Here is a 13844-nt window from a genome sequence, read left to right as displayed (position 1 = left end):
GAAAGAAAGAAAGAAAGAAAGAAAGAAAGAAAGAAAGAAAGAAAGAAGGAAGGAAGGAAGGAAAAAAGAAAGGAAAGAAAGAAAGAAAGAAAGAAAGAAAGAAAGAAAGAAAGAAAGAAAGAGGAAGGGAGGAAAAGGAAAGAGAATGAGAAAAAAAGAAGAAAGGAAAGAAAAAAGGAAGTACGAAAGAAAAGAAAAAAGGAAGAAAGAAAGAACAATAAGAGTAAAAGCCAATGCTTAGATAGCACTTTCACGCCTGCAAAGCCTTGGGTTGGGCACTCTGGCCATTTCGTGCCCATTTCATAGGAGAGGAAACTGAGGCTCGTTGGAGTCATGACCTGTCTGTGGTTCCCCTTCATTGCCGCTTGTGGACGTCAGGCCTTCCTGAGGCCGAGCACGCTGCTCCACCCATAAGCTCTGAATGCCTCTGGCAGGGGGCTAGCTTTCCTGTGGGCATTTTTCTGTGTGGGTCCATGGAGGCCCGCCCCTGGAGGGAGGCAGCTGGAGGAACAAAGCGGGGTGTCGAGATGTTCTTCCAGGGGAGTTCCAGCATGCTGGGACCGCTAGGTGTCTGCTCGGGGGTGGGGGGTGGGGTCAGGTTCCCGGAAGGTGAAGCTGTGACAAGAAGTAAATTCAGGTAAGGTAGATGCTCTGATGCCTCCTCCATCCCCCAGACGCTTGGGGGAGAAGGGCAAATAAACCAGAACAGCCACAGATAGACCGACAGCCCGACTCTTTGGCCTCCTCCATGTACCTCTATCTCCACCCTCCAGGCCTTTGCCTGGTTGCTGTCCCCCATGCTTGAAGGGGTCCCCACCTCCTTCCTCACCACCGCCTCCCAAAATCCAAAGCTTTCCTGATCCTACCCAACTGCCAGGGCTCGTCCCTCCCCTCCCCATGTCCATCCCTTAACCCGTCCCACTTCTTCTGAATAAAGGACTACCTTCCAGAGCCGGACCCACGGGCCCCACCCTGGGGCGGGCAGAATCCACAGACGGGAATCCAGAGAGGCAGGAAGGGGGCGCTGGCTCTTAGTCATTTTTTTCATCCTGACTGCCTCACTTCCCCGAAGTCCAGCTGGGAGATGAGGCTCCGAGGCCGTTCTCGGCTGCCCTCGGCTCCTGGTCAATGGTGGGCTGAGTCACACTCCATGTCCTCCTTCGGGCGCCGGGGCTTGTGGGTAACAGGACCAGTGGGAGGACTTGATGGAAAGGATCAGAGGCTTCATCACTACTGGGTAGAGCTAGAGACCTTAGTGACCAGGAGGCTGCTGGAGAAGCGCAGGATGCGGCTAGGTCAGAGCAGGCCGTGACCTCACCATCTCCACGAGCCCTCAACACTTCAAGTTCTGGTCTGCACACGCCGGGCACTTTTGTTCTCTAGGAGACAAGTGGATTGTGACAGCCGCTCACTGCCTGCACGGTCGCCTAGAATCTGAGAACGCCCCTCTAACCAGCTCTGACTATCTCCCTCTCTCTGAATTCAAGGTTATCCTGGGTGAGTGAGACACAGCCTGAATCTGCAGGTGGTGGCCAAAAGCATGATGGGCCACTGATGAAATTAATCACTAATTATTCTTACGATGAGACTTAATTATATAGTCATGATATTATTATTACTAACTGTACCATTGTTATATTTATATTATTAATCTCTAGCCTCTAGCATAGTGCTTTGCACTCTCTGTTAGTATATATAGTGTGCTGTATCTACTGTTAGCATGTAGTATATACATATATAATTAGTATGTATTAGTGGTGTAGTATGTATATGTATACATTGTTAGTATACAGTGTATATTATTGTGTAATATATTATTTGTATATAGTATATATAATTAGTATGTAATATATTATTGGTATATAGTATATATTATTAAAATATAGTATATATTAATAGTAGTATATAGTACATATTATTGGTATTTAGTATATATTACTATTATGTGCATGCATGTATTATTAGTATGTAGTATATATCATTAGTATGTAATATATATTATTTGCATATAGTATATATAATTAGTATGTAATATATTCCTATATAGTATATATGTATATATTATTGTACATATACATTATATGTATATGTAATATATTATTAGTGCATAGTATATATTTTATTACTATGTAAGATATTATTAGTACACAGTATGCTATTAATATGTAATATTATTAGCATGTAGTATATATTATTAGTGTATAATATATTATTAGTATGTCCTATATATTATTAGTATGCTGTATATACTATTAGTATGTAATATATTAGTAGTATATAGTATATATATTAGTAGTACATACTATATATATATATATATATATATATAAACTATTGAGAAATGTTGACTGAATTGAATGCCGGTTGAATTAATCATGTCATGCATTCATTAAGATGCCTCTGGGTATCATCTGAACTCTGGTTTGCAGGGTGTCATACTTGGAGCTGAGCTACAAGGTTCCACAAAGTTCCAGAGCTCACCCAGAATCAGATCGAAATGTAAATAGGAAATATTTAACAAAGCAAATGGAAACGAAATGCAACCCAGATAGTGGTGGTTTGTGGTTTTCTGAGTCAATCAGTGGCTGATATCATTGGTTTCAGAGGCCTGGGTTTACCTCCCAGCTCTGCTCTGACCACTCAGCCCCGCTGACCTTTGGCGAGGGGCTGTGTCTACCTGACCTTCACTTTCCTCATCCACAAAATGTAGACATAGTTTCTCTATCACCTTTGTAAGGTGGTTATGAGATCAAATGAGATCCTGTGTGTAAAAACATAGAGTGTATTGAGTGACTGCTGTATACCCAGCCCATTCTATATAGGATATGCTCTCTTGCACTCATAATCCTATGGCCTAACTGCAGAGAGAGAAAAAAATCTACAATCTGGGACACAGATGATAGGAAAAGCAATGGCTTAGAATCAGAGAATCTGGGTTACAGTATAACCTTGACCCCTTCATTAATACCCCCCTGACACTGGAGAAGTCACATAACCTCTGGCCCTTATGTCCTCATCTGCAAAGTGAGTGATTAGGCTAGGTGACCTCTCAGGTGATTCTCGGGTCTGTCCCAGCCCTAAATCTCAGATTATCATTCAACCCACGGGAGTTGATGATGTTTTCTGAGAGAGAAGAGGACCCAAGACGGGGGTAGTGCAGGCATATCTTGGCAGTATTTCAGGTTTGGCTCCAGACCACTCCATGGAGTGAGTATCGCAATAAAGCAAGTCACACAAATTGTATGGCTTCCCAATGCGTATGAAAGTTATGTTCACGCTATCCTGCAGTCTATTAAGTGTGCAGTAGCATTATGCTTAAAAAAAAAATGTACATACCTTACTTTAAAAATACTCTATTGCTAAAAAATGCTAACCATCATCCAAGCCTTCAGTGGGTTATAATTTTTGCTGGTCGAGGTCCTGCTTCGATGTCAATGGCTGCTCAATGATCACATGGTGGTTGCTGAAGGTTGGGGTGGCTGTCAATTTTCTTAAAATAGGACAGCAATGAAGTTTGCCCCAACAATTGACTCCTCCTTTCACTGGAACACTTAGAGGCCATTGCAAGGTTAGTAATTGGCCTAATTTCAATGTTGTTTCCCCTTAGGGACACAGGGAGGTCTGAAGGAGATGAGGAATGGCCAGTTGGTGGAGCAGATAGGACACACACACAACATTCATTAATTCACCATCTTACTTCAATGCAATTTACCCCCAAAACAATTCCAACAGTAGCATCAAAGATCATGGATCTCGGATCACCATAACACATATAGTAATAACGAAAAAGTTTGAAATATTTTGAGAATTGCAAAAATGTGACATGGAGACACGATTATGAGCACGTGTTGTTGGGAACATGTCACAGGATTGCCACCCACCTTCAATTTGTAAGAAATGCAATATCTGCAAAGAGCAATAAAATGGGGTATGCTCATATATCCTCCCGTTAGTGAACAGGACATGAATGATGGCCTAGTAAAGGAGACCGATAAGGCTTAAAGCATTACTCTTCTCATGGGAATTTACAAGTAACAAATGGTGATGGAAAGAGTTCTAGGTTTGTAGTCAGAGAAGTTGGGTTCTTTACTCCTGTTGGCAAGTTATTTCTGCTCTCTTAGACTGTTTCCTCATCTATAGAGTGAGAGAATTAGACTAAGTCAATCTACGAGCATTTATTAGGTGCCTGTGATGGGTACTGGGGAGACAAGGCCTTATATAAACAGCTCTTGCCCTCAAGGAGCTTACATTCTATTGGGTGAAACTACATGTGAATGAGCTCTCTTCCAGCTTTCAATCTTATGAGCCTGGAATTTCTACTTCAAGGTAAAGTCTCTTCCAACTCTAAATACTATGAACCTATATATTTTTTTTTGCTCTAACAGAGAATACAACCAAACATTAATGATGGAATTTCAGACATCAGCAAGCCAGTAGGAGAAATCTGTTGTGAGGTGAAAAAGGCCTTCTTAGTACCACCCCACACCTAAGTGTAGGCAATGACGTTCTCCACCTACTCTTAAAGCCAACCCTACTTTTTTATCTTGGGATAATGGCTTATTCCTTCTGTGTCTGGCACTCTTTAAAAGAAAAAGATAGAAACCTGTCTTTACCATCAACTGATTAAGCTGATTCCATCTCCTGACCCCATGTCCTCCACATTCCTCAGCCATGACAGATCTCTGGTAAAGGTGGAGACAGAAGAGACATGACAACATCACACAGAAGTTACTCCAGCCCTCCAGGAACAGAAGGGCTTCCCCAAATGAATGCTTCCCCTCCCCATCTCTCCTTCTTTTCATCTAGGTAAGCACAGGACACAGATGAAAGATGACACAGAGCAGCAACTCCAGGCAAAGAGAATAATCTTCCATCCATCTTACAAGGCCACCACATTGGAGAATGACCTCGCTCTAATTGAGCTGCTGGAAGGGCCAGTGCTGAATGACTATGTGATACCCATCTGCCTCCCAGAGGGGCCCCCGCAGGAAGGTACCCATTCATGGGGAGAATTCCCCAAGCCCCATGTCATCACCCTGATGTTCTCCATCTTTGAGTGAGGTTCCTACTCTATACCATACCTAGAAGTAATTGGGTTGAGGGGCCTCCTGCCATAGAGCATCATCAGGCTACCTCTGGCAGACCTCAATGGCTCCCTCCACTGACAGGCAACATGACCCAGAGACTGAGTCCCAGGGAGGGCCTTGACCCAGTTTACCCTCCAGGTCCTCATTGTCTTCATTTCACCCAGGGATGTTGAAATGAATACCTGAGATCTTCTATGAAAGCCTTTGGTCACACTGAGACTGAGAGGACAGAGGAACTAGAGTCTTGGCAGATCAAGGCTTTGCTGCAGACCTAAGCCATCTAGATTTTAGCAAAGTCCTGGACAAATGCCCTCATGATTTTCCTTGCTGACAAGATGGAGGTGGGGGTGAGGGCATGGGCTGGATGATACCACAAGTAGATTAAGAACTGGTTGAATGACCCTTCCAAATGAGGATCACCAGCGGGTCAATTCTAGCCCCTTAGAGTTCAGAGAGATGCCTCCTGGGACAGGGTTCCTCCCCTTTTCTGTGTCCAGAACCCCGTTGGCAGTCTGGGGAAACTGATGGACCAATTCTCAGAATAATGTTAAATACACAAAAAATTTAAAAGATTGCAAAGGAAACCAATTATTTTGAAATGCAATTATCAAAAAAATATTAAGTTCACTGCATGCAGGTTAAAAAAATTTGTCAAGGGCATCTGTCTTTGGCTGGGTGTGGTTCATTTTTCTATTCCTGGCTTAGATGAAAATGTGGAAGGCATTCTTGTCAAATTTCCAGATGGTACAAAGATGAGAAGAACAGCTAACAAGTGGGCTGATGGTGCCAGGATCCAAGAAGATCCTGACAACCTGACAACGGCTTGAATCTAATGAGATAAAATTTCATATGGAAAAAATGGAAAGTTCCGTATTTTGATTTTAAAAATCAACTTCACAGACACAGAATAGAGACAGAGTGACTGAATGGAGCAGGGATGGAGCTGACAGCATCTCACTGGGGAGGTTTAGCCGATAGAAGAGACAACATAGAGAGGGAAGCGAAGCGTGAGAACTGACCTCAAGTTCTTAGAGGATTGTCCTGTGGAAGGGGGGTCAGCCTTGGGCTGCTTGACTCTAGACGGCAGAACCAAGAACAAAGGCTGGAGTGGGGGAAGGGGGTAAAAAAGAGAGAGACTCAAGCTGGATGTTAAGGAAAGCCTCTTAACAACAAGCTGCCCCAAAGTGGCCCGGGCTGACCCCTGAGGTGTTGGGTTCCCCCTCCCTGGTGGACCTCAAGCACAAGTTAGGTCACATCATTGGTAGAGATAGTGTAGAGGGAGCTCTTGTTCAAACTAGATACCCCCTAGATGCTGTCATAATTCAAGGTTCTGGAAGTCAGTGAAAGATAATGGATTCCTTGAGTAGATAGATTATTAGACTATAAGATCCTTGAAGACAGGGCTGTCTTTTGCATTTTTTTATCCCCAACACTTAGCACAGTGCCTGTTACATAACAGGCACTTAATAAATGTTTATTGAATGAAATTGATGGATCACCTTGAGCTGAGAGGCAAGTCCTTCCCCACCCAGGATGCCCAGCTTCATAGAGACATAGAATCCTTTAACTTGAATGGTTTTTCAAGATCTCATCAAGTCCTATGCTACAAGATCTTGCTGCCCGCAATATTGTTGCTCTAGAGTATTAAAGAAATGACTTATGTATCATAATGCTTAAAGAGTAGGGCAGGATTTGGGGTAGGGAAATTTCTTCCATTTCCTCTGGAACTTCACTGTTTGCCAATCCAAGGCACCCTCCAAACCCTTTGGGCCACCCATGGTCAGAGGTTATTGGGAAGATCCAATAAGATAATTTCTATGAAATGCTTTGTAAACCTTAAAGCGCTGTACAAATGTGATGATGATGATGAGGAGGAGGAGGAGGATGATACAACTTATTCTCTTATGGCATATTCTCAAGATCCACCATCCTTATCATGCTCTCTATATGATCTATAGCTTGCCTATATGTCTTCCTAAAATGTGGTGCCCAAGACAGGATCCCATGCTCTGGAGGACTCTGACTGGGGCAGATCACAGAGGCCTTCCTCTGGCCTCCTTCCCCTCCTTCCTGGAGATTGTGTGTCTCTCTTCATGCAGCCTCAGGTCACTCGAGTTTTTATGGCTGCCACATCACCATGGGTATGATGGGTATTGAGCTCTGGGTCCCTAAAATGCCCCAACCCTTTTTGAAGGTAATGCTGTCTGGCCAAGCCTCCCTTGTAATATACCCACAATGGTGGTTTTTTAAAGCCAAGTTGGTATCTGGGGGCTACAGGGGCTAACGGGCTGTGTTTGGACTCAGTGTCCCTGAGTTTGACTCCAAGATTTGCCCTTCACACCTCTGTGGTACAGAGCAAGTCAACCTCTTTGAGTCTGTTTTGTAAAATAACAGTTGTTTCAGTTCTGAATCTATGGACCTATGATTATATATTGACCTCAAGTAAATGTTATCTTATTCCTTCTGGGATTCTAGGCTGTCAAGATTTTGTGTGAATCCTGACCCTGGCGCTCAGTGTAAGCTCTCCCTCCCAGCTCTGTCACTTGCAGACTTGGTGAACAGTGACTCCAACCAGATCATGAATTTAAATAATGTTTAATTACTTAATGATTGGCATGAGGCTAATCACTGATCTCTGGGACACTGCACTAGAAACTTCCTTCCAATTATCCTGCAATGCTTTTTCCTTCAGGAAGGGAATTTGTCCATCCCATACAGGAGTGGAATGAGAGTCGAGAGTTTCCATGTTCACACCATCTTCTTCTCCCACTTCCAGGTACCATGGTTCTTGTGAGTGGCTGGGGAAAGCAGATCCAGAATAGAATCCCGGAGTCCCTGATGGAGGTGATCTCTCACACTCAGCAAGATACCTGTGTGATAGCCAGCATTCCTGCACGGGAGCTTTTCTAGGAGAAGAGGGGGAAGGGAATGAGGAAGCAGCACAGACAGAAGGCTTGGAGGAAAAGGAACCCTGGGAAGTCTGATCTTGCTTCCCATTGGATCCAGCTACAAAGCCCATTGGAACATTGAGCCTTAGTCAACAGGAGCTCTCAAGGGACACCCTTGTCCCTGGCGACTTGGGAAACTCCTCCTGGAGACAAGGGGCTGAGATCTCTAGCTATTAGCCTTACCCATTGGTAAACAAATACAGGTCCCTTTTGGATGGTGAGCCAAATAAAAGGCCAGCAGGGTCTCAGGGACCCCATTCATTATAGCCATGGCTTGACTCATTGGCCTTAAAGAGGCCATGAAATGAGAAAAATAACCTATGGAAGGAAGCACAGGAGTATAGCCTTGAGAAGAGAAGACAAAGGAGACAAGATGGTGGCCTGTTTCTCAGCCATTCATTCATGCCTGACTCTTCATGAGCCCATGGACCATAGCATACCAGGCCCTTCTGTTCTCCACTATCTCTCAAAGTCTGTCCAAGTTCATGTTTGTTATTTCCATGACACTATCAGGAGCCAAGATGATGGAGTAAGCATAAGCATGACGCTATCTGTCCATCTCATCCTCTGCCATCCCCTTTTCCTTTTGCCTTTAATCTTTCCCAACATCAGGGTCTTTTCCAACGAGTCCCATCTTCTCATTATGCTGCCAAAATAGTTCAGCTTCAGTATTTGACCTTCCAGTGAATAGTTTGAATTAATTTCTTTAAGTATTGACTTAAGTCTCTGACTCTTCATGACTCCATTTAGGGTTTTATTGGCAAAGATACTGGAATGGTTTGCCATTTCATCCTCCAGTTCATTTTACAGATAACTCAGGCAAACAGGGCTAGGTGACTTGTCCAGGGTCACAAAACTAGCAAGTTGTCTGAGGCTGGATTTGAACTCAGGTCTTCCTGACTCCAGGGCCAGCTCTCTATGCACCATGCCCCTTAGCTGCCCCCTGATAGTTGTCTACAAATACTTAAAGGTCAATGATGTGGAAGAAGAATTCAAGGTATCCCTCTTGAGAGGACAGAGGATGGAACTAGAAGCAAAGGGTCAGCATCTCAAAGAACCGAATTTAGCCTTGATGTCCAGGGGTGGGGAGGAAAGTCTCAATAATTACAGCTACCCCAAAGTGGAGAGAGGTGGTGTGATGTGGCCATGGAAGTCAAGAAGACCTGGGTTCAAGTCCTGCTTCTAACCCATCCTGGTTGTGTAACCCTGGGCAAGTCACCTCTCCAAGACAGAAGTTACACAGGAGATGCTGACCTTCATTGGGAGAGAGCGTTTCCTCCATCTGAGAGTTCCCTTTGCCAAAGAAATAAGAGGTCTTAATCAGGAGATAGTGAGTTCACCGTCATTGGAGGTCTTTGTGCAAAGGTTGGATGACCACTGGTCAGGAATGATGTAAAGGGGAGTCCTGTCCAGGCACATATTGGGGTGGATGCTGCCAATGTCCCCTTCTATCTGAGAGTCTGTGACCCTGTGCTGGCATACACGCACACATGCAGGCACACACACACACACACACACACACATACACACACACACACATACACACACTATTAATAATTCCACATTTCTGAAACATTGCCCTTACGCAACAGGCTTTAACTCATTTATTTGTCATCATATCTCAAAGCCCCTCCATGGAGACTCTTCTCACTTTACCTAGTGGAAGCCATGGCTCGTCTGGTCTCATGAATCAATCAATCAATCAATCAATTAACAGCAATTGTATACACTAATCATGTAGCAACCCCATCATGAGCCAGTTACAGCAGAGGAAACATTCCAACTCAGGGTCCTAGCAGGCACCTCACAGTCTACTCCATACCAGAACAAGAATCCCTTAATCAACCAGTGGTCATGCAACCTTAAGACCTCCAGGTGGGGGAAAGGCCCTTTCCCTAATTTAATAACAAAATGCCTCTGTTCCAGACCGAAGTGCCCATAGTCAACCAGGAAACTTGCCGGGAAGCATACGCCAAAATCAATCTGAAAGTCACCAGTGACATGATTTGCGCTGGAGAAAGGGATGGTGAGTCCATCACCAGCCTAGTCTGGCCAAGAGGTCAGGAGGGGGGGGCTGAGCCTTTCCCAGGTCTTGAGGCTCCAGGGTGGGAAGAATGGGGACCAGAAAGATCATGTAGTCATTGGGAGAGGGTGTGCCTAGAGCAGGGCTCATGGGGACCAGGGGATGGCACAAGGTCTGATTGGTAAAGGAGAGGCAGGAAGGCAGGGGGCTACTTTTATTGGAGAATATCATGCCTGAAATCAGGAAGAGCTGGGTTTGAATCCCAACTCCATCACTTACTACCATTGGGACTTCGCTCAGCCTGTGTTTGCCTACTCATAAAGTAGGGATCATAATAATATTCTTACTGTTGGTGGGAGGCTCAAAGGAGGTCATGTTGGCAAAGTGGCTGGCAAGCTTTTTTTGCAGCTAGGTGGTTAGAGTGCTGGGCCTGAAGTCAGGAATATCTGAGTTCAAATCCAGCCTCTGATATTTGCTAGCTGTGTGACCCTGGGCAAGTCACTAGCCTCTCAGTTTCCTCATCTATAAAATGGGGGCAATAAAAGTAGGATCTACTTCCTCAGGTTGGTATTAGGATAAAACGAGATAATATTTGTACCTAAAGTGCTATTCAGTGCCAGTGATGGTAATGATGACAGTGATGATGATGGAAACAGTTCAATAGAGATATGTTTGGGGGGATGATGAGAAGAAAAAGCAATGAGTGGACCTCTGGGTAAGCAAAGTAGAGGGCAGTGTGGGTCAGTGGAAAGAATACAGGCTATGGCATGAAAAAATCACAGGTCAAATCCTGCCTTTGATGTTTTCCACCTGTATGACCTTAGACAACTCACTTGATTCCCTGGATCTCAGTTTCTTTATCTGCATATTTGTTAAAAAATGATTTTGCTTCTCCCTCCCACCTCTCTGTCTCTCTCTGTCTCTCTCTGTCTCTCTCTGTCTTTCTCTGTGTGTGTCTCTGTCTCTATCTCTGTCTCTGTCTCTCTGTCTCTCTGTCTCTCTCTCTGTCTCTCTCTGTCTTTGTGTGTGTGTCTCTGTCTCTATCTCTGTTTCTGTCTCTCTCTCTGTCTCTCTCTCTCTGTCTCTCTCTCTGTCTCTCTCTGTCTCTTTCTTTCACTCTCTCTCTGTCTCTCTTCCCCTCTCTTTCTGTCTCCCCGCCCCCCCCCCGCCACCTCAGTTCTTCCAAGTTGGCCAGATGGCCTTGAATGCTTTCCTTGTCTGAGGCACAGAGCCCTGTTCACTAAAACGGGAGGATTGGACTAGATGGTCTTTATGGGTCTTTCCATGTCTGTGATTTAAAGAAAGGTGTCATCCCCTCACCTGGCTTTCTGAAATTGTGCCTCAGAGGCTCAAATGTGGAGGGTTTGAGGGGGTATAGGGACTAGTTAATGTTTTGGGGACACCCACTATGGGCAGAAGCACCTTCATGGCTCCTATCTCTTTTCCTCCCTTAGGAGGGAAAGATGCTTGTGGTGGGGATTCTGGAGGCCCTATGGTGGCCCACAATGAAGAGCAATCCCACTGGTACTTGGTGGGCACCGTGTCCTGGGGGTTTGGTTGTGGCCTGAAAGACAGATACGGCGTGTACTCCAGCATCCACGAGAACCAAGCCTGGATTCAGAAAATCACTGGAGTTCAGAACTAGACCCCTGCCTGTGGCCAGGGGTGGAGAAAAGGGCACAAGAGGCTGGTTGTCTGACCTGAGGTTGCCCCACCACCCTATCCGTTCCCTCCCTGGAAGAAGCCAGAATAGACTGGGCAATGTTTACCCCTCTGTCCCAGTGCTGACCAGGGCCAACAGTGAAGCATTGCAGTCTTTGGCACAGGCATGGAGGGCTGTATGATGGCTCTGTCACTGTGCCCTTCTTTGTCCCTTTACCCCCAGCCCCCGGCCCCACTTATGTGCAGTGAGACCCTTCAACAGTCAGCAGTCAACATCAAGGCTTTAAAAAAGAAAAAAAAAGTCAGCAGGATCTGATGTCCTAGGATTAAGAATATCCTCACCTCATCCTAGGGGATATTTCAGGAACCTTTCTAATCTTATCTGTCTATCTATTGTGGCCAAATAGCCCACAATAAGCCAATTGAATGTAATTCAAGAAGTGTAATTCAATACCTCCTACATATCAGAGCCTGTGCTAGATGCCAAAGACGCAAAGACAAAGCTTCTGCCCTCAGGAAGCTTAGCTGCTGGCCCTGCAAGATTGTCCTTAATGGAAGCAGTACAAGAGAGGCTACGGAGCATATGAACAGCAACTCAGCGACTGTGGCTCCCAATCCTGGCTTTGCCCGACCTGGACACGCATCCTCAGAACAGCTGATTTACTCCTCTGTGCCTCCCTAACCATTCCTGTAAAGGGGGATGCTTCCACCTACTTCAGTCAAGTCACCAAGCATCAAATGCCTGCTGCATCAGAGAGCCATGCCGGATGCCCACAGGAGGGTGGGCCAAGCAGCCTGTTGGCACAATGTTTGTGAAACACATAATGATAGTCAAATGTTCCAGCTCATTGTTCCATCTGCAGACACAGACTTCTGCAGGAGGGGGGAGATTTAATCTACTATGGCCAGCCTATGATGGGAAATAACCCTAAGATGAGACTGAAGTTCCCCTTATCCTAAGAGTTGGAACCTCCCAAGACCTACCAAAAGCTACAGAGTTCACTTCAGAGCCAGAGGAGCTGGGTTCCAATCCTGGTTCTGCCACTTCAACTCATGTTGCCTTGCAAAAGTCACGAAACACCCTCCAGGCCTCAGTTTCCTCATCTGTAAAATAAGCATGTTAAATCAAAATTGCTTTAAATCATCTCCAATTCTCCTAAGACTTTCTGACACCCAAGCTTCAGGCGTATTCTCTCTTCTCCAGTCAGGGATCTCACACCTCTCTTGTCACTCAATTTTTCATCAATATGGGCTCAGCCCCCATGATGTCCATTGGGAACCCTGCTTTATTTTGTCCTGGATGGTCCTAAAAGGTCCATCTTGGGGACATCGTCTTTCCCTCCCCTTCTTTCCCATTATTCTCTGGCAAGGATTTGGAATGTTCTGGGATTTCAGAACAATTGAGATATAAGGACAAAGGAGCTGTGACGAGGAAGACCAAGGAAGGGGCAGAGCAGGTACTAACCTGAAGAGACCGCTTCCCTGTTGGGAGCTCCCTACACCTATGGGAATCTCAAATCCAATCCTCCAAACCATGCACCCCTCTGGTGTTAACTTTACCTTTTTCTCTCTGATCTGAAAGTCTCGAGAGAGGACCAGTTCTGAAACAGATTGAGCTGGGCTCCTGGCCTTTGCAAACTGGGTATAAGAAAACTCAGAATTTCACAGCTCCACTTCACCCCGTTGTCAGCTCTCTGTTGGAAGTGCTGCCTCTTCTGTACCTCCCAGAGCCCCAGACGTATCTTCCAATCTGGGTTTGTCACTGACTTCTTCCAGAGGCCGGTCTGCAATTCACTCAGGCATGGTCCTCCAAAGTAAGACTGGACTTGAAACTGACTCAGGGACCCTTCATGAACCCCCTCCCCATTGGCTGGAATGTGGGGACCCTCAGGGCTCCCTTGACTATATCCTTCCCTTTTCTCTGAGGTATGGCCTGGCCTGCCCATGGGAACAACATTTCCTCTTTGCGCACATGCCCAAGGCCAGGACCAAAAGATGTAATGTAGGAAAGGCACTTTGTAATCCTGAAAGCCCCACAAAAATGTGAGCGATCCAATTTTTGGCATAGCTTTTAGCCCATAGCTGGAGGATAAACAACAACTGTTAGAAGCAAAAATAGTCAGA

The 13844-nt window shown here is 45.3% G+C and overlaps 1 protein-coding gene across 1 annotated transcript in view; it reads left to right on the top strand.

Annotated features, from left to right (window-relative positions):
* Positions 1-12864, top strand: part of LOC114053193 (mannan-binding lectin serine protease 1-like) — a 97704-nt gene extending 84840 nt beyond the window's left edge. The window contains exons 12-16 of the mRNA XM_027876098.1: positions 1384-1497; positions 4807-4992; positions 7864-7931; positions 9962-10061; positions 11513-12864. Of these exons, the coding sequence (XP_027731899.1) occupies positions 1384-1497; positions 4807-4992; positions 7864-7931; positions 9962-10061; positions 11513-11703 (659 nt within the window). The 3' untranslated portion in view covers positions 11704-12864. The remainder of the gene's footprint in view (positions 1-1383; positions 1498-4806; positions 4993-7863; positions 7932-9961; positions 10062-11512) is intronic.
* Positions 12865-13844: the final 980 nt, after the last annotated feature.

The sequence above is a fragment of the Vombatus ursinus genome, unplaced genomic scaffold (genome assembly GCF_900497805.2).
Source record: "Vombatus ursinus unplaced genomic scaffold, bare-nosed wombat genome assembly UNPS02014810.1, whole genome shotgun sequence".
NCBI classification, from domain to species: Eukaryota; Metazoa; Chordata; class Mammalia; order Diprotodontia; family Vombatidae; genus Vombatus; species Vombatus ursinus.
The sequence above is the reverse complement of the archived record's forward strand: the minus strand, read 5'-3'. Positions and strand labels throughout refer to the sequence as shown.